This window comes from Penicillium antarcticum (assembly GCF_028974205.1).
Source record: "Penicillium antarcticum strain IBT 31339 chromosome Unknown utg000002l_segment0_segment0, whole genome shotgun sequence".
Lineage (NCBI taxonomy): Eukaryota > Fungi > Ascomycota > Eurotiomycetes > Eurotiales > Aspergillaceae > Penicillium > Penicillium antarcticum.
Window position 1 is genome coordinate 386,449 of NW_026695300.1, and position 20,407 is coordinate 406,855.

The 20,407-nt window shown below is 50.9% G+C and overlaps 4 protein-coding genes across 4 annotated transcripts; 3 read left to right on the forward strand and 1 right to left on the reverse strand.

Moving 5' to 3' along the window:
• Positions 1-439: 439 nt before the first annotated feature.
• N7508_001141 (KH domain protein) lies at positions 440-3,689 on the forward strand (the record flags this gene model as incomplete). The annotated part of the gene is made up of 4 exons (XM_058459207.1): positions 440-958; positions 1,044-1,325; positions 1,377-1,838; positions 1,887-3,689. The coding sequence occupies 4 exons, from the start codon at positions 440-442 to the stop codon at positions 3,687-3,689; spliced, it is 3,066 nt and encodes a 1,021-aa protein (XP_058322739.1).
• Positions 3,690-4,628: 939 nt separating this feature from the next.
• Positions 4,629-6,761, forward strand: N7508_001142 (glycoside hydrolase family 2 protein; the record flags this gene model as incomplete). Its single annotated transcript, XM_058459208.1, has 3 exons — positions 4,629-6,025; positions 6,089-6,505; positions 6,575-6,761. 3 exons carry the CDS (start codon positions 4,629-4,631, stop codon positions 6,759-6,761), a joined length of 2,001 nt encoding a protein of 666 aa, XP_058322740.1.
• A 595-nt stretch (positions 6,762-7,356) lies between these two features.
• csmB (putative chitin synthase) lies at positions 7,357-12,740 on the reverse strand (the record flags this gene model as incomplete). The annotated part of the gene is made up of 3 exons (XM_058459209.1): positions 7,357-8,764; positions 8,811-12,395; positions 12,445-12,740. The coding sequence occupies 3 exons, from the start codon at positions 12,738-12,740 to the stop codon at positions 7,357-7,359; spliced, it is 5,289 nt and encodes a 1,762-aa protein (XP_058322741.1).
• A 1,471-nt stretch (positions 12,741-14,211) lies between these two features.
• chsE (chitin synthase class Va) lies at positions 14,212-19,863 on the forward strand (the record flags this gene model as incomplete). Its single annotated transcript, XM_058459210.1, has 3 exons — positions 14,212-14,321; positions 14,374-14,562; positions 14,613-19,863. 3 exons carry the CDS (start codon positions 14,212-14,214, stop codon positions 19,861-19,863), a joined length of 5,550 nt encoding a protein of 1,849 aa, XP_058322742.1.
• Between the last annotated feature and the right edge of the window lie 544 nt (positions 19,864-20,407).

Here is a 20,407-nt window from a genome sequence, read left to right on the forward strand (position 1 = left end):
TCTGCTCTGGCAACCGTTGGGGGTATTGGGCTGAAATGGAATGATTCCTTGTATATTAGCTAGCTAGTTAGTAGTATAGTGAAGTTGTTAACTCGACCTTATAAAATAAGTTACCAAAAAGAAGTCATTGTAGACCCGTAAACTATAGACTTAATTCTCAGCTCTCCCTATTTCTATTTCTATTTCTCTATGTTTTATTTGTATTTACTATTTGGATTTCCTTTCCCAATTTCTATACTATTCCACTTGTGTTCGGTCTAGAAGGTGTTGGTTGGCCCGATCTTCGTTTCCACCATTCCCGCGAAACGCCCACACTGGCCATTCCCATCCCTGTCGAGAACGGCCTTCTTCCCACCTCTCCCCCCCCCCCCCCCCCAACCTCCATCCACCCTCTCTATCCCCTCGACTTGCTCAAGGGGTTAGAGATCTTACCCTGGTCATGCACAAGATCTCCAACTTTACGGGCCAAGCCCGTCATGGTTGGGAACGAATGACGCCGACTTTCGGGATGTCCAGACCTCACACCGACATGGCCTTTCGCCGACCACACGGGGCACCGCCCATGACGCCGCCGACGAGTATCGATCCTACTGTCAATCTGTCCTTCAACGTCCCCTTTTCATCTACCTTGGCCGGTCCCGATGTAGAGGACGTGCTTCACGCTAGTCCCGGCGCTCTCCAGCGCTGGACCTTCCCCGAAGGCACCCCCGAAGGCACATCTGTGCACCAGCTCCCCGTTCATACGAATAACGTCGAAGGTCTACAGAGACTATGCCGGAAGATCACGGAGGAGAAGGGAGGCCGAGTGGAAGCAACACTGACGACCTCCGAGGCCAAGGCTGTACCTGCGCTACAACGCCGGCCAAACGGCTTGGTAACCAACGTTTGTGTCACTGGTGATGGAGAGATGGCGCGCAAGATGCGTGCCAGAATCTTGAACGAGACTCCGATCATGCTGGTACGTGGATGAATTTTTTTGTGGTTGCGGCTATAGCAAGATTTTCAGCTCCACAGACAGCCCTTGCTAACTGGCCGTGGAACAGCGATGTGCCACCGTCGACGTGGATATGCATCTTATTGTGGATGGATCACCCAAGGGCATCCGAGCTAGTGTCCTCGAGCACATGGATACCTTGGCTGCCTACACCGGAGCCGACATTTTCCTGCTGACACCCAAGCTCCACGATGCGGACAGTGCTGTGGTCTCTTCCTATGGATATGCGTCAGATAACGGGCTAGACCAGCGCTTCCGAGTTGCTATTTACGGTGATCTGGAGAGCTCGGAGCATGCCAAAACCCGGGTGCTGATTATGATCGATCAAATTGTACGTCTTTTGTGTGAGAATCTCGAGGGCGACAAGCTAACCGGAGAACAGCTCAAACGCCATGTCGACGCCATCAAACTGGACTCGACCATGCACACCTTGGTCTGCGGTCGTACTCGCAAGAATATTAAGCTTATTGAAGCTGCTACCGGCACCGCTATTTATTTCCCTCCTCCCTTCCCCCAAATCTTCGGTTATATACCCCCCGGTGCGAATCGTCGAAGCGAAGACGAGGTTTATATTACTGGCGAGACACCCGAGCAGATTGCTCGTGCAAAGCAGAAGCTGCGAGAGCTGGTGATGGGAGTGAAAATCTTTGTTAAGGATGTGGTTGTCAGCTCAAGCAAGATTGACAACATTCTGCTCGACCGTCTGGATAAGGTTCGCAAGGTGATGGAAATGAACGGATCATACGTTTTGTTCCCCCAGCTGGGCAGCCAGCGTGGACTTGTTCGGATTCAAGGCACCGAGGTGTTGCACGTAGAGCGGACCGTCAGAGAGATCATGGCCTTGGTGAGTGATGCCATGAAATTGTTGTCGAAATTGCTAATAATTGTATAGGCTGGTCAGTTCTACTCTGCCTCATGGTGGATCATCATGCCGGACCCCGCGCAAGGTGGTCTCCGTGCTCCCTCGACTGCCGACATCCGCTCCATGCTATCCGATATCTGCACAAACTCCGAAGCGGAGGTCAGCTTTGACAACCTGACCTTTACCATCAACGGTTCAGATGATGCAGTCAAGGCTGCCATGACAGTCATCAACCAGATTCCCTTCGTGATGCGCAGTCAATATCAGATGCGTGTGAAGATTGAGCTGGCCAACGAGCACAAGGAGTTTGTCAGTGGTAAAAAGAACGGCAAAATCAACAAGATCATGGGACAGAGTGAGTATAAGCAATGTCTTTATGTGGAGTGTTCTGCTAACTCGTATAAAGGCAACGTCCAGATCATCTTCGACGGGTTCAACGAGTACAACTTCTATATCGACGTCTGCGGCAACCAATACGAGTCGACTAAGAATGGGTTGGATCTGGTGGAGCAAGAGATGCCTGCTTCCATTTCCTTCCACGTTCCGGACCAGTACCACAAGCGGATCATTGGAATTGGTGGACAGCATATCCAGCGCATCATGAAAAAGTACTCTGTCTTCGTGAAGTTTTCCAACGCCATGGACCGCGGTGGTATGGGCAAAGAAGATGACGACATCAAGGTCGACAACGTTATTTGCCGGACCCCTGCTCGCAACGCCCAGAGTTTGGACCTTGTCAAGCAGGAGATCATGGACATGGTCGAGAAGGTTGATGCTGAATACGTCTCCGAGAGAGTCGTTATCAACCGTCTGTACCACCGTGAGCTGTTGGCCCGCATGACTGAGATCGACGAGCTGGAGAAGAAATGGAACTGCAAGATCGAGTTTCCCAGCACCGAGCTTGCCAGTGACGTTGTGACTATCTCCGGCCCCGAGTATCAGGTCCCTCAAGCGGTTGATGCTCTGCTTGGCATGGTACCAGAGAGCCACGAGCTTCACTTCCAAAGCTCAGTGGAACTCCGTGACTACTTCAAGTCCGTCGACTTCATCGCTGACGTCCGGACCAAGCTCAAGGAACAGTACGAGGTCGATATCAACGTTGACGTTGGGGCTGATCTGCCTACCACTCCCGAGGAAGAAGGCTCTTCGCCCGTCCCCGGCCCGGAGGATCGTGTCGTCCTTGGCTATACGCGCAACAACGCTGGTGGCCTGAAGGATGCCATCGACTTCTTGATCTCCCGTCTGGTGGGCCACGGACTCGACGCTAACACCGTCAAGGGTGCGATCCCTCGCCCAAAATCCGACTCGTTCGAAGAGTCCCTGCCCTTCTTCGACTCAAAGCTCCTGCAGCACGCCCCGGCGCCCCTCTCGACTGACTCGCCAACCCGCCCCAACTTCTCCGATGAGACCAGCGAGCGAGGCTCGATCTTCGAGCGCCTCCGCAAGCCCGGAAGCATCTCGTCCTTCTCCTCGTTCATCGGCCGCAAGAACCACTCCGCCTCCCCCGGATCGTTCTTCAAACACGCCTCCAGTAATGCCTCCAAGGCATCCCTCGTCTCCATGGAGTCTCGCGACAGCGGCTACCGCAACCCATGGAATGATTCCGGCGTGAACCTCGCCGAGGATGACGTGCCCGTCCTCGGCAGCTCGCACAGCCACAAGTCTAGCAACAGCAACGGCTGGCCCACCCGCTTCGACGCCAAGTTCCCCTTCGGCACTGCGCCCGGCGACATGACCCCCAAGCATGACCTGCGCACCTCATTCGACTCTGGTCGTCCAAGCACCTCGAATTCTACTTCTGGATACCCGGCCCCAATTGGGCCACCGCGTTAAACCCAAAATATCCATTTGCAGCAGTATACCCTTTTTTGGTCTGAGTTCTTGTTCTTGTTCTTGTTCTTGTTTCCTGTTTGTTTTGTCTGCTTCTTATTCCCAGCGTGATTCTGAATTTACTTTTTCGGTTTGTCTTTTTTTGTCCGATTTATTGATTGATACCACGGAACGCAAGCAATGAAGGCGTCAGAAAAGAAAACGAGATATCCAAGATCTGCGATCGAGCGGCTATTGATGTCCTCCTGGACTATATGATTCCCGCTTGAGATTTGTCTTTTTTATGTGCGCATTTGTCGGAGGAATTGGATAGTCTGAATTTCTTGACCTTCGGATCAAGATGGGATTTGGGAGTTCCGATAGTTTGTTTTACTCTTTTGATATCCCTCATCAATGAGATTTTGCCATGAGATCTGTGCAGTGCAGTCAAGAGTACACGAGTGTATGGAGTAGCCTTAGCTCGAGCTACGAGCATGGGCTGCACTCTGTGGGTCCCGTACTGAAGGTACAATTTCTGTACCTCGTCAATTGTGAGTAATCAATTCATTGCGGTTCTACTGAAAGTATTGGATCATATTTAGGTAGGTTCTTCCACCTTTTCGCCTTGAGCAGGGTAGATCCTGGTAAGTGCAATGGAGTTTCCATTTTGCCTTCACTTAATACCCACTCTATAGCTTGTTTGAGCCTCACTAGCCATTCCTGGCTAGACTGTACCTAAACAAAATATTTATATCCAAATCTATCATATGCACAAACACTGGACATACATTGACAATGGCCTCACTCGGTCCGTGACCTTAAACCCCGCGAGTGACGTTAACGTGGGGTCGAAGTACATTAAAACGCCCAGTCCCCCAGAATGCAACTTCCCTCAGACAACAATCCAAACAAAACTTAGCCCTTCATAAACATCAATAATCAAACCAAACAAGTATCGTCAAAATGGCAACCTATCCCCGCCCAGACTTCCAACGAAGCCCTCTAAACTGGTCCAGCCTCGACGGCCCCTGGACATTCACATTCGACGACGCAGACAGCGGCAAAACGGAGAAATGGCATAAAACAAGCATAGCCAACAGCAGCGCCAAACGCGAAATCAACGTCCCCTACGCATTCCAAACTTCAGCCTCTGGAATTAACCTCCTCGAAGCGCACGAGGTAATGTGGTACGAGCGCAGCATAACGGACATCCGCAACGCAGACGACAAAGCAAAAGGAAACAGACTCATCGTGCGCTTCGGCGCAGTCGATTATGAATGCGAAGTATGGATTGATGGATCATTCGTCGGTGGACATCGGGGCGGACATGTCCCCTTCGACGTGGATGTTTCCGATGCATTCGATGAGGGGAGGAGTGAAGCGCGTCTCACGCTGAGAGTTAGAGATTCGCCGTTTGATTTGACTCAGCCGCGTGGTAAGCAGTTCTGGAAGCCTGTTCCTGAGAGTATCTTCTATACTCCTTCTGGTGGGATTTGGCTTTCTGTTTGGTTGGAGAGTGTTCCTGCTATGAGGATTGCGGGCGGGTCTGGTGGGACTGTTTTGCGGTCTGATGATGTTGATGGTGGAGTGTTGCATGCTCAGGTTGGTGTATTGGGACGACGGGTTGGCTCTGAATCTGCCGCCAAGGTTGAGGTTGAGGCGAGCCTTGGTGGAATTTTTGTTGGCAAGACTGAGAGCGAGCTACCGCGGGATCAGAATATCGCCAACTTGGATCTCAGTATGAAGGTGGACAATGCGAACGCGTGGCAGAGACAGGAACCATTCAATGTAGACGGTGCCTGGCATGATGGTGTGGCACTTTGGGCTCCGGAACATCCCATCCTCTACGATATCATACTGCGACTTTACAACACCACAGGCAATCTAGTCGACGAAGTTTCAACAACGACAGGCATGCGAAGCCTCTCCTGGCAAACAGGCGACGGAACATTCCGCCTAAACGGCAAACCCTACTTCCAAATGCTCTTCCTGGACCAAGGCTACTGGCCCGAAACAGGAATGACGCCCCCATCATCCGATGCACTAAAGACAGACATCGAGCTTGCCAAGAAAATCGGCTTTAACGGCTGTCGCAAGCATCAGAAAGTCGAAGATCCCCGATTCTACTACTGGGCCGATCGACTCGGGTTTGTAGTTTGGGGCGAGATGGCGAACGCGTATGAATTCGGCGGAGAATATGCCGAGCGGTTTACGAGCGAGTGGAGCGAAGCCGTGAAGCGTGATATCAATCATCCGTCTATTGTGACCTGGACGCCTGTGAATGAATCCTGGGCTGTTTCCGCGTTGAAGAGTAATATAGAGCAGCGAAATCATGTTCGCGCTTTGTATTACCTGACGAAGTACGATCTATCCCATATTCATCCTCATATATATCAGCATCAAAATGAAGCTAACAAATCCAGAAACCTTGACCCAAGCCGACCTATTAACGACAACTGTGGCTGGGAACATATCAAAACAGACTTGACCACCTTCCACGATTACAGCGACAGCCCAGAACTAACAACCACATGCACAACCATGACCGGAATCCTAGGACCAAAGGCTGGCCACGACATGTTCGCACCACCAATCTACAGTGGCTATTCTGGTTCCGTCATTCTAGACGAGGGCGCGAGACATACGCCTGGCGCACCGGTTATCTGTTCTGAATTTGGAGGAGTGAATATCACCCCGCCGAAGGATTCGAAGGAGGCCGGTGAGCGGGATTGGGGGTATACTACTGCTAGTGACCCCGATGATTTCCTGGTTCGGTTTGAGAAGTTGGTTATGGGTGTTGTCGAGGGTGGGCATGTCTGTGGGTTGGTTTGGACGCAGTTGTGAGTTTTTTGTATCCTATATCTTGGAACTTGGATGGGAAGGGTGAATGCTAATATGGTTGTGTTTAGATGTGATATCGAGCAGGAGGTCAACGGGTTATACACCTACGACCGCAAAGATAAGGTCCCCGCCGAGAAGGTCAAGGCTATTATGGATGCTGCAAAGGATTATTATTATGGGCATGTTAGTAGTCACCACTCGAAGGGTTTGAGGAAATTGTTGGATCAATATAAGCATGTTGTGCTCCGGAAGTAACTTGAGTTGGGAGCGTGGGATGTGACACTGGTGTTTGAGACTCTGAAACAGTGTAACTGGGTAGGAGAATGTCTTATTGATTTATGTGGCAAGGTCGTAGGTAGATTGGTATAAAATGTCCTCATGAAGTATTGGAATAACCCTTGACGAGATTGCTGGATAGTATCACCGGAGCCTGATTTGCATTTTCTCTATCCTTTGCACATCTCTTTTGCCGGTTTTCAAATATATCAAACCCGAAGATACTCGTCCAAACCACAGGGAAAACCAACTAAACATGAAAATCTTTCCTACGGTGTATGTTCCCCAGCTAAGTTACAGTGACAAGTATGATACACTAAAATACTGCAAGCCAAAAAAATCAATTGAAAATGACCATTTGAATACATTTTAATCCGCTAAGAAAAAGATCTCATTAATGTAAAATTAGTCGATGACGCTGAATGCTTCGCAGAAACCCCAGACCCGAATAAGAAACTCCAGAACATGCCGAGAGCGGAAAACAGAAAATACAAAAGTGAGACAGACATGATGAGAAGATGGAATGCAGATTGCAAGTTACAAAGATCAAGATGGATAGAGATCGAAATCAAAATCACATGTTGGCCAATTCCTGATCAATCTGTCTGTCCAGGAAAGCACGCTTATCACCCGTAAGGGAAGTTTGCAGACGCTGTTCAACAAGGACGCGAACCTGCTTTTTGGTAACGGTGTCCAGGTCGACTTCAGCCAGACAACCGCGAATAGCCTCGGCAATGGAACCCTCGTCGGGACCACTACCAGCACGGAAGTCGAAGGCGGTACTGGCAGGGCGAGAGGAGAATTGGCCAAGTGGACTGCGAGAGCGGGAGATTCCACCGAGTAGGTTATCTGTGCTCTGGCCAAGTCCGACGCTGTGGCGACTGGCGTTGGCGGGGTTATCCTGGTAAGCGCTGAGACCGCCCATTGACATGTGCCTCGATGCTGAGGCGGAGTGGCCGCCCACTTGGGCGCTCATGTGTGGCATATCTGTGTACCGAGAGAAATTGGACATGTGGGAGTTGCGGTTGCCTGGGACGTTACCGCCGACGAAGGGAGCTGGCGACTGGGGAGGCATGTATGGCTGGTGACGGCCCTGGCCGGGGAATCCGGTCAGAATTGTAGAGGCAGGCTTGACGGATGAGTATTGTGAGTGCATGTCGTCCAACTCCATGGCCATGTCGTCGTACCGGCCGGTGTAGAAGACTTTCTCTTGGCTGGCACCGAGGTCGCCGCGGCGGCCGGGGAGGTTGTTGGCCATGGCGTAGTCGTCCCAGCGTTGGAGGGGAATGCTGCGAGGGTCGAAGGGCTCATCTTCCACGGCAATAACACGCTTGTCACCCTTCTCGCCGATGACGACACGGGTGTTACCCCATGTGAAATCGTCTTGCTTCCAGAAGGAGTACAGGGGCAAGATGAAGTTGTAAATTGGGAAGGCAATCAGATAGATAATCATCCATCCGATGTGCTGCCACTGACGCTTCACAATGAAGATGATTGCCTGGAGACCATACACACCAGCCAACATGACAATTGAGATCATGGGGAACGGTCCTGTGCCACTGGCGACGCGGTAGATCAGGTAGCCAAGGTAGACACAAGTGGCGGGAAGAATGATAGTTCCTAGCAAATCGACAAGAACGACGAAACGCATACTGAAGCAGCAGAAACCGCAGAGATCGTTCAGGTATGCCAGTTCGACCAGGTTGTGAATTGTAGAGTTAATCCAGCGACGTCTCTGCGACAGCAACACACTCCAGGCTTCGGGAGCAGCTGTACTAGCGTAGGCATCGGGAATGAACTTGTAAGACATGGTCGGGAAATGCTTGGTCATGATAGTTGTCAGATATCGATCTTCACCAAGAGAGAGAAGGTTCTTCTTGTGGAGAGTATCGACGTCGTTGTCCGCGTAGTCATGAATGACCTTATCCGAAATGATAAGAGGGCGTCCTTTGTCCGCAGTACGAAGACGGTACATGGTGAAACTGTAATTGTTAGTATAGGTTGGTCAACGGAGAGAATGAGACTTACCATCCAGGAAGACAAGTAACACTGCCGAAGAGCGATTCGAATGCCTTGGCCAAGTGATGCGAGATATAGTACTCGTAAACCTGAATCATGGTCCACCAACTACGCTCCTCGTTTTGAAGACTGGTCTCACCACATATACCGGCAATCTTAGCATCTGCCGCACAAGCAGCAACCAGGCGATTGAGAGAATCCTCCCTAACAGTAGTGTCTGCATCGACCATGAGACAGTACTCGTACAGCTCCGGGTCCACACCGATAACGTTGTTAATTTGGTGGAACATTTCCAGTTCGAGAGGAGACATAGGCGAGCGGTGGTGAACACGGTTGAGGAACTGCATGAGAAGAACCTGGGTATCACGCTTTCCACGGTTACCCGGCTTGGACTTCCGCTGTTCAGACTCCTTGCCAACCTTAACCACAACAATATAAGGCACGACGTTACCCTCGTATTCGTAAAGACCAGAGTAGACCTTGCCATAGTTCAGCTGTTCACTACCTTGACCAAGGGACTTGCAAGGCAGGGCAGGTGGGTCCATCTTGGGATCAACTCCAAGGATATCTAGAACGATCTTAGGCGTGGGGCGGTCGTTTCCACCACCAACAATCATACCGTCACAAATGACGAAGATCAGCTTTCTCTTGTTGTCATACTGCAAAGCAGTCAGAGAGTCGAGACCCTTGCGCAAATCGTTCTCACCCTCAGTGTAAGCAGGAACCATGCAGATAACAAACTTATCCTGGGGAGTAGGCCGACGCTTGGATCCCAGCTGCAGGGCTGCCAGGAACTTTACGACAATGACAGCGCAAATGAGAATGGTGAAGGCGAGCAAGATCCAGTTGTTCACAGTGCAGCGTGGAGTATCACGGAAATCAACCTTGCCTTGATAGAACACATAGTCAAGACAAGTCTGAGCGTTCTTGAAGTCCGTTGTGTCCTGCCATTTATCGGTGACATCCTCGCCCATGTGTTCCTTGAAGAGTTTTGTGACAGATGTCGGCAGCCAGTTGTACTGGTCGAGGTTGTTCATAGTTTTGAGGGTGTAGAAATAGTCCGTCAGATCATAGATCTTTTGGTTCACAATCACCCAATAGCGAGCGTCATCGTTGGCCTGCTTCTGAACAGTTTTCCGGGTCCAAACCAAAGGACCCTTGTAGTAATCGCCGATCTTGGGCAAGAACACGTCTTCATACCAGGTAATCTTGTGCAGTGCAGTGGTTGTAATTGGCTGTTGGGTGGGGCCCGATTTGTGCTCGGCCGTAGGGTAGGTAATAGCGTCTGTATCGTTGTGAGAAAGAGTAATAGAATCGTCATCGACAAATGAAGAACAGTAGCGGGTGAGAGGAGGAGGGAAGTAGGCGTCTAGATTCAGGCCTGCGAACTGTTCCATATTTGAGGAACTGGTGTCCTCTCCGGTAATATCACTATGCTGTTGACGATAGAACTTGCTGATATCGTAGACACGGCCGTGGATACTGACGAAGAAATCATTGCTTGTTGTGTGCCAGCCGACCTCCTTCTCGTTCCACACCTTGTCCTTGTTGGGACAGAGAAGGTCACCAAAGGCGATGATATAGAAACAGACAATTCCGTTAAAAAGCAAAATCAGAGCGACCAGAACCAATTTTTCCCGCCAAGCGAAACGCACATCAGGGCGCTTCATGCGACCAACGTATCGAAGCACAAAGGAAGGAATCCAGAAAGTCATAGCCCAGACGAAACCGGCCCAGAGTCGACGGCCCGCAGTGATTGTTTTCTTCTCAATGTGCTTCGGGTCACCAAACTCAGGGTCATATTCACCAATATAGTTGCCATACTCGTCGTAGTATGCGATATCTCCTTTCTTGTCATCACCCTTGCGACCAAGACCATAATCACCACCAGTAGCACCAGCCTGGGTGTATGGCGCACTGGGAGCAACGGACTTGGCACCGCCCATGACACTGGGTGCCAAAGTGCCGGCATGTGGCATGGCAAGAAGGTTGGTTGACTCACCCATGGGAGTACCCTCGGGAGTGTATCCAGTTTCATACATGGCAGGGCCATACATGAAGGGATTGATTGGAGCTTCCTCTGGCTTGAGATCCAGCATACTCTCGGCCTCCCACCAGGCACCTTCCCGCATCCAGACACGCTGTTCGCCCACAACGGCGTCGCCATTGCTCCAGCCTCTCTCGATGATCCAGTTCTCGACACCATCCTGGCCCTCGGCACAACCGAGTCGTGCATACCGACCAACGAACTCCTCTACATCGAAGTCTGCAGTGAAATCGAGTTGTTTCAGGCGACGGTTGGCCCATTCTGGGAGACGCCAGTCACGCAATTGACGAGACACTGCACCGGCGGACCATGTGGAACCTGTGGCCGATGCAAACTGTTCTGGCATGTCATCAGTGGGGTGAAGGGAGAGATGGTACCACACGCGACTGCTGTTGAGGGTGGTAGCAAGGTCGAAACGGCCCCGCTTGCCCACGGAGATACCTTCGGTATCGACGGGGAAGAGGATGCGTCGGAGGAAAGCATCGACCTCAAGTTCCACTCCGATCTTTTCCAAAACACCCTGCCGTTTATCAAGATCGTGTTCGCGTTCTCGGCCAGCAGAACCAGTAGTGATTCCGAGGTCAGGTTCCACCTGCGCCACCGCGGAGTTCATCTCACTGATGACGGAGCCGCCAATGGGTGGGAGCGGAATTCCATCATCCTTCATCTCAGCATTGAGTCCAAGGGCATCGTCGAAGACGCCTTGCATCATGATGGCTTTGGCTAGAGCGGGTCTGGGGACATCAACTACAGTAAGACTTACGGTGTCGTCATTTGACCATTGTGCTCCAGTGCCCGAGTCATTATCCAAAGCAATCTGGAGATCGGCCGCGATAGCCTCGTTGGCCTTGGTGATAACCCAATCGACGAGAGCTTCATAGATTCCTGCAATGAGAACCTCGCGCTCATCAGTGGAGCATTTGTGCAGGAGGATCTCAGGATCAATTCCGAGAAGACCACCGGCATCCTCGCAGACCTCCTCCAGATCTTCTTGGTCCACCTCGAAGCCGACAGCGTTTCCGAGCTTCAAGAGACCAGCGAGTACGCAGAGCAAACCACGCTGAGAAGCGCCTTTGATACCAATGGCCTTCATACAGGCTCGGAAATCCTCTGCAGCGGCAGCATCGTCGGCGGTGGGAAGGTAGGAGGGAGGAGTGTAGGTGTTGGATCGGTTAAGCAGGATGTATGCAGAGTGGTCTTTCAAATCCAAGAATTCACGTTCTGCGGCGGTGGATGCAGATGTGAGGAGATAGTAGAAAGCATCGAATGCACGGTAGCCGGTCTCAGGCTGAATCTCCAAAAGACCTTTGCGTACATTGATGCCGGAAGTGGACAGAGCAAGAGAGAGACCAACAACCGATCCTGGCAGAGTCAAGGTATATGTAGCAGCCAAAGCAGAGTGGAGAGAATACGAAGGATTAAATGAGGTAACTGCAGTGAGGAAAGGTCGCAGAGCACCGAGTGCTGCAAACGCTACCTCCGGCGTTTCAACCGGGATAGATGTGAGGAACGGTTCCAGTAGAGATGGAGTGGATTGATGGAGAGCACTGTTCAACATTAGCATTGAGTTCTCGAATCATTAAGTGTTTGACATACCCTAGAACGATGCAGCCATCTTCAGCTCGTCGTCGGGCATGTTCCCAAGCCCGGATAGCCAAGTCACGGTCGACTGTGGCACCATTCCGCCCATCAGGCAATGTGGTAGCGGCGGTCACCCATGTGTTCACGACTAAACTGGTAGCTGAGTCCAGCTGGTATGGCTGACCAGCGGTATAGAACGAATGCAAGGCATTCAGCAAGGTTGTTGTCGAAACCTGTGACCCATGTTGTGGCCGCGGTCCGGCCGAAAGACCGGCGGACTGGGTCGAGAAGACCGAGTAGCGGTTCGACATGACTGACCCGTGATCGGTGATTTTCAAGGCAAGATACGATGTCTGGCCTACGCGTTATCACAGCCGCATGAGGGAACTTGTTGTTTTGGCCGAGGTTGAGAGATGGGGGAGGAGATCGAGGAAACACAATAGTGATCAGCAAGTCGAGGTGAAAAGAAGATCGGGTTGAGAAAACAGGTTGAGCGAGTGGCTGGAGAAAGAACTCCTGAAGGTGAGAGAGAGGAAGGAAAACAGATGGAGACAAACAGAGAGACAGAGAGCTGTGGGGAGAAGAAAGTGAATTGAAAAATACAGGGCTCCGTACGGGCGATCCCGATCTGCCTCCCCAGTCTCAGCTAAGCTTTGGGGTCCAGCAGATATTGACAAATACAGAATTAGTATTGAGACTGAAATAGATTCATAATACAAGTTAACTATTTAATTGTGAATATTTATGTCCATTTGTGTGTCTTTGTTTGAATATCCGTATGTTTGTTGCTCTTTCACCCTGAATAGCTTGTATATTCCAGCCAATGAGGGATGAGTATAAAGCTAAACAGATCTGTGTCCAGTACTGTCACAGCTATATTTGGCATGTCTCACTCTTTTTTTCCTCCCAGATGATCACTTCGCCACTCTCCACTGTGTGACTCGGGCCTATTGTTAGTCGGGAATGTCATCTGAATTAATCCCGTAGGCCGAGCGCCCCTAGTTTCAGACGGTTCCAAGTCTAGCTTGCGATCGGTCCACTCGGAATTGCACATGTTACAGAGCTATTAACTCGGCTATAATTCTTATCTTTGTCTTTATTTTTCTTTCACTTAACTATTAAGATTCAATATCTGTATTCAGCAAGGAGGCAATACGAGTAGACAGGTACAATCGACATGTCTGGTCTGGACCCTGAGTATTCTCCTGTCGGGTACATATCAGTGGAGAACTATACTTGAGACCCTGATCCGTCCTAGCGGGAAACATCTCTTCTCTGCTATTCTCTCCTTTTCTTCCTCTTGTTCGCTAACTTTTGTTTTCTCCCAATTACCTGAATCCTATATTCCATCGTACTGTTAGCTGCAATATACTTTAATAGTAACCCGACCCAAGTAAATAGCTGACCATAAGCATGCGGTACAGCACTAGGAAAGTGGGTAAGACAATTCCAATGAAATACTGCAATTCTGTTTGGCCTATTCTTAGCGGGGCTAGTATTTTGCAATACCGGTATGGTATTCCCCGGACCTTATCGATTTGTTTCTTTTTTCCCTCTCTCGACTCTCCTCTTTTAGCCACACTCGTTCACTGGCATTAACACACCTCACCCTCATGACTGCCATCTCGATCTGTTTCTAGGGGTCCTCATTCCGCTAGAAGCTTCCGACACCCTCACATTCCCCTCCCCCCACGTTCATTCCGCCCTCGAACCGCCTTGATTTGACATCTCGATCGTTTCAACACTCGTTCTCATCCTTCAGAATTGAAGGGGAATTCAAAGATGGCGGGTACTTTTGCTGGCAGTGGTCCGGCACATGCCCAGTCTTCGCTTCCATCGCTCCCCGCCCATCTCCAGTCTGATACACACCTCACAGCTCATCTGGCCAGTCGGTATGGTCTCAATCCTCGTCAATCAATCGGACTTACTGCTAACGGATCCTAGATTTCATGTTGGACTACCGACTGCTCGCCTGTCATCTCAGGCCTTGCTTGCCATGAACACATATTCATCGGCTACCAAGGGCCCAAACGGTGACAAAGAGGGGAGTGCCGCAGGCGAAGCGGAGGATCTCGCTCGTCGTGCTTTCACTCGTCTAGGTGCTCGCGCCGAGAATCAGGCCATTGTATTTTTGTAAGTGGAGCCACACAAGAACTGGGTTCATCATATCTAATCTTCAACAGGGGAGAGAGTGGATCTGGAAAGACGACTCTTCGCTCACACTTGCTATCTTCGTTCCTATCCTTCTCATCGACTCCGCTATCCTCTAAACTCTCATATGCCGCCTTTGTCTTTGACACCCTCACAACCACAAAGTCCGTCACTTCACCTACGGCCTCAAAAGCTGGTCTCTTCCTCGAGCTTCAATATGATGGCTCATCCTCCGTGAACCCCACTTTGATCGGTGGTAAGATTATTGACTACCGATTGGAGCGAAGTCGCATCTCTTCTGTACCCACGGGAGAACGTAGTTTCCACGCGTTATACTATCTGCTAGCGGGAACAAGCGCTGCGGAGAAGTCCCATTTGGGTCTTGACACGGCAATCCATGTCCAGACTGGCAAGCTATCTGGCAGCAGCGTGAGCCACAAGCGCTGGAGATACCTCGGTCACCCAACACAGTTGAAGGTTGGAATCAATGACACGGATGGATTCCAGCACTTCAAGACTGCACTGCGGAAGTTAGAGTTCTCGCGTGGTGAAATCGCTGAGATCTGTCAGATTCTCGCCAGCATCCTTCACATTGGACAGTTGGAGTTCGCGACAGGCCAGTCGACCACCACCGGCGCGGAGGAAAGCGGTGGCTACTCCCACGAGGGTGGTGAGACCGTCACAGTGGTCAAGAACAAAGACGTTCTCGATAATGTCGCAGCTTTCCTGGGTCTCAGTGTTGCAGCTTTGGAAAACAGTCTGGGATACAAGACCAAGACCATTCACCGTGAGCGGGTTACAGTTATGCTGGACCCCAAGGGAGCGCGCGAGAATGCAGATGCATTCGCACGTACTATTTACTCTCTTCTTGTGACCCACGTGATTGAGACAGTCAATCAACGGCTTTGCGCTGCCGAGGACAGTATTGCCAACACGATTTCGATTGTCGACTTCCCCGGCTTCGCCCAGGCCCCCTCGACTGGCTCTACATTGGACCAACTCCTGAGCAATGCGGCAACTGAGTCCCTCTACAACTACTGCCTTCAGTCGTTCTTCGACCACAAAGCCGATATCTTGGACCGGGAGGAGATCACAGTGGCAGCCACCAGCTACTTTGACAACACGGATACCGTGCGCGGTCTCCTCAAGCATGGAAACGGTTTGTTGAGCATTCTGGATGACCAGACGAAGCGTGGACGCTCCGATGCCCAGTTCCTCGAGAGCGTGCGAAAGCGCTTTGAGAACAAAAACCCTGCCATTTCCGTTGGCAACTCAGGCGGAACCGGCTACATGGCACAGTCCCGAAGCGCCTTCACTGTCAAGCATTTCGCGGGTGAGATCGACTACTCCGTCACTGGATTGCTCGAGGAGAATGGTGAGGTTATCTCTGGCGATCTGATGAACCTGATGCGATCTACTCGCAGTGACTTCGTGCGTGAACTCTTCCACCAAGAGGCTCTTCAAACCATCTCCCACCCACAAGAAAAGACTGCCATCATGCAGGCTCAGGTTAGCTCCAAGCCCCTGCGCATGCCCAGCATGGCTCGACGCAAGCTTGGTGCTCCGTCACGCTTTGCGGCCCCGTCTCACGCCGATAGCGATGAGATAGAGGAGGTCGAGAGCCAAGTAGCAGGTTCCAAAAGGGATACTGGCCGCAAGAATGGCATGCCCTCTGGTCCAGCCCCAGGAGCCGCTGGCCAATTCCTTTCTGGCTTGGAAGTCATCAATAAGTGCTTGAGCTCCTCCAACCTCAATCCCTACTTTATCATCTGTCTCAAGCCGAATGACCGCCGCATTGCCAACCAGTTTGACAGCAAGTGTGTCAGAATGCAGGTTCAGACATTCGGTATCGCAGAGATCAGCTCGCGGCTGCGCAACGCCGATTACAGTGTCTTCTTGCCTTTCGGAGAGTTCCTCGGCTTGGCTGACATCGGAAACATTGTCGTTGGAAGCGATAGAGAAAAGACCGAAGTCGTCCTCGATGAAAAGCGATGGCCTGGAAATGAAGCTCGGGCAGGTAGCACTGGTGTTTTCTTGAGTGAAAGATGCTGGGCAGATATTGCCAACGTTGGCGAGCGTGTATTCTCGGCCTATGGCGCTGCCGGTGCCGATGGTGACGGTTTCCAGACCTCTGGTGGAAACCCAGATTCCAAGGTCCGACTCCTAAACCCCACCGACCAATCCCCTGGTGCCTTCATCTATGGAGACGAAGGCAAGCAGGGCTACTTCGGGAGCCGAGAACTTGATGGACGCTCGGACGCTGGTGGTTCAGCCTTCAATTCTGGTGACATGTTCCACAACCTCGAGACCAAGGAGCAGATGCTCGAGAAAGGCAACAACAAGGACATGGAGGAGGTCGACGAAGCCACCGTCTCCGGCACCCGTCGTCGCTGGATGTTCTTGGTTTACTTGCTCACATTCTATATTCCCGATTTCGCTATCAAATTCATTGGTCGGATGAAGCGCAAGGATGTGCGTGTTGCCTGGCGTGAGAAGCTCGCCATCAACCTTATCATCTGGTTTGCTTGCGGTGTCGCTGTCTTCATGATTGTCGGTTTCCCCGGTGTAGTTTGTCCAACTCAAGATGTTTACAACACTGCCGAACTCAGCAACCACAATGGCAAGAGTGGGCAAAACTCTTTCGTCGCTATCAGAGGTGTAGTCTTCAATCTTGGCGACTTCATCCCATCTCACTACCCCAACATCGTTCCCGAGAAGTCGTTGAAAAACTACGCCGGTACAGATGCCACCAATCTTTTCCCCGTCCAGGTTTCTGCTTTGTGCCAGGGTACTACTGGAAAGGTTGATCCTAGTGTGCCGCTTGACTACCGGTCAAACTTGAACGATTCTGCCGAGACAACCTCCAGTTCCACCTTTGATATCAACGCCAAGTATCACGACTTCCGCTCTTGGACTAACGACTCTAGAGCCGATTGGTTCTACGAGCAAATGGTTATGATGCGCGCAAACTACAAAAAGGGATACATTGGATATACGAGCAAGGCTATGAAGAAGTTGGCCACCGATGATTCCAAGAACGTTGCCAGTATCAACGGAAAGATCTACGACATGACTTATTACATCGCTGGACCTCGCGTTGCCCGCTTCCCTACTGGAAAAAATGGAAGTAGCAACATCGATACCGACTACATGGACCCTCTGGTTGTCGATCTATTCCAAGGACGATCTGGTCAGGATGTGACCAAGTACTGGGACAACCTGGACTTTGATACCACGCTCCGCTCTCGCATGCAGCTTTGTCTCGACAACTTGTTCTTCATTGGCAAGATCGATACTCGAGATTCAGTCCGCTGTCAGTTTGCGCGATACTTCATTCTTGCCATATCTATTATGCTGTGTGCCATTATTCTCTTCAAGTTCTTGGCTGCTCTCCAGTTCGGAAAGAAGAACCTTCCCGAAGACTTAGACAAGTTCATTATTTGTCAGGTGCCTGTCTATACCGAAGACGAAGACTCCTTGCGCCGTGCCATGGATTCTATGGCTCGTATGCGTTACGATGACAAGCGCAAACTCCTGCTGGTTATTTGTGACGGTATGATTATCGGACAAGGCAACGACCGCCCTACTCCCCGCATTGTCCTTGACATTCTCGGTGTTCCTGAATCCGTGGACCCCGAGCCTCTCAGCTTTGAGAGTTTGGGTGAGGGTATGAAGCAGCACAACATGGCAAAGATTTACTCCGGTCTATACGAGGTCCAGGGTCACATTGTTCCCTTCCTTGTCGTTGTGAAGGTTGGAAAGCCCTCCGAAGTCTCCCGTCCCGGTAACCGTGGTAAGCGTGACTCTCAGATGGTTCTCATGCGTTTCCTCAACCGTGTCCACTACAATCTACCTATGAGCCCTATGGAGCTCGAGATGCATCATCACATTCGCAACATCATCGGTGTCAATCCAATGTTCTACGAATACATTCTCCAGGTCGATGCCGATACTATGGTTGCACCGGATGCCGGTACTCGTTTCGTCTCATCGTTCATTTCGGATACTCGTCTCATTGGTGTCTGTGGAGAAACCTCGTTGTCCAACGCAAAGACCTCCATCGTGACCATGATCCAGGTTTACGAATATTACATCTCCCACAACCTGACCAAGGCTTTCGAGAGTTTGTTCGGATCCGTCACTTGTCTGCCAGGTTGTTTCAGTATGTACCGTGTCCGTGCGGCGGATGGCGGAAAGCCGCTCTTCGTCAGCAAGGACGTGGTTGATGCCTACTCTGAGATCCGCGTCGATACCCTCCACATGAAGAACTTGCTACACCTTGGTGAGGATCGTTACTTGACGACTCTGCTTATCAAGTTCCACCCCAAATACAAGACCAAGTATATCTTCAGATCTCACGCTTGGACCGTCGCACCTGAGAGCTTCGCAGTCTTCCTTTCCCAGCGTCGTCGTTGGATTAACTCCACTGTTCACAACTTGATGGAGCTTATTCCTCTAGACCAACTGTGTGGTTTCTGTTGTTTCAGTATGCGTTTCATTGTACTCATGGATCTTCTCATGACCATTATTCAGCCCGTCACCGTCGCCTATATCATCTACCTGATCTACTGGTGTGTCAGTGAACCAGACGTACTCCCCATCACATCTTTCATTCTGCTCGGTGTCATCTACGGCCTGCAAGCATTGATCTTCATCATCCGACGCAAGTGGGAGATGGTCGGCTGGATGTTGATTTACCTCATGGCCATCCCTATCTTCTCACTCGCCCTACCGCTCTACTCCTTCTGGAACATGGACGACTTCTCCTGGGGTAATACACGTGTCATCACCGGAGAAAAGGGCCGCAAGGTCGTCATCTCCGACGAAGGCAAATTTGACCCCAACTCCATCCCCAAGAAGAAGCTGCTGGACCACCAGGCCGAGCTCATGGCCGATGCACAAACCTCTCGCGACGACCGCTCCGAGTTCTCGGCTCACTCCTACGGCACGAAGTCGCACGCCTTCCCCCAGTCCGAGTATGGCTTCCCAGCTTCGCGTCCCCATTCCCAGCTGGACTTGCCTCTTGGCATGGGATCTCGTTACTCAATCGCCCCGTCTGAGATGATGAGTCACATGGACATGGGCACCGAAGACTTAAGCCACTTGCCCCCTGACGATGAGATTCTAGAAGAGATCCGCCGGATCTTGGAGACCGGTGACTTGATGAAGATCTCCAAGAAGACCGTCAAGCAAGAACTTGAAAGACGTTTTGGCGTCAACCTCGATGCCAAGCGGCCTTACATCAACTCCGCCACCGAGGCTATTCTTTCAGGTGTTCTTTGAACATCACAAATACTTTGATTTTGCTTGCTTCAGCACTGTTTGGTTATGGCGTACATTCGATCAATAACTTGTTATTAATATTGTGTTTTGGTCCTATTTCTTTCCTTTCGAGCGACTTTATGCATGGATGCGAGCTTTGCCCAGCGATTCAGTTTCGGCCTTTAATTTTCTTGGATATGCTCATTTGCCCCATAAAAACATTCCTGCATCAATTCGATAATTCCCAGAAGTTATCTGGTGTTTCTGTATCCAATCTACTCGTTCTCGTATACTTTTACTCTTGCCCTTAGTAGTAAATGATGGTTCGCAAGCCCAGCCCCACGTTTCATATTAATCTACTCTGAAACGCCCAAGGGCGTATGTGGTCCCCTGCTCTCATTAGCCCTACGCCATGGCGCTTCCGGAATCGGCAATGACAGTCCGGCATATGGGTTCGTCTGCGAACAAAGGGTGCCGGGGCAAGTCTGGCCCGATTCTGGCGCTATCAGGTTGCCTGTAAACTGTAGAAGTCTTGGCTTGGACCCTGATTCTTTTCTATCAATGA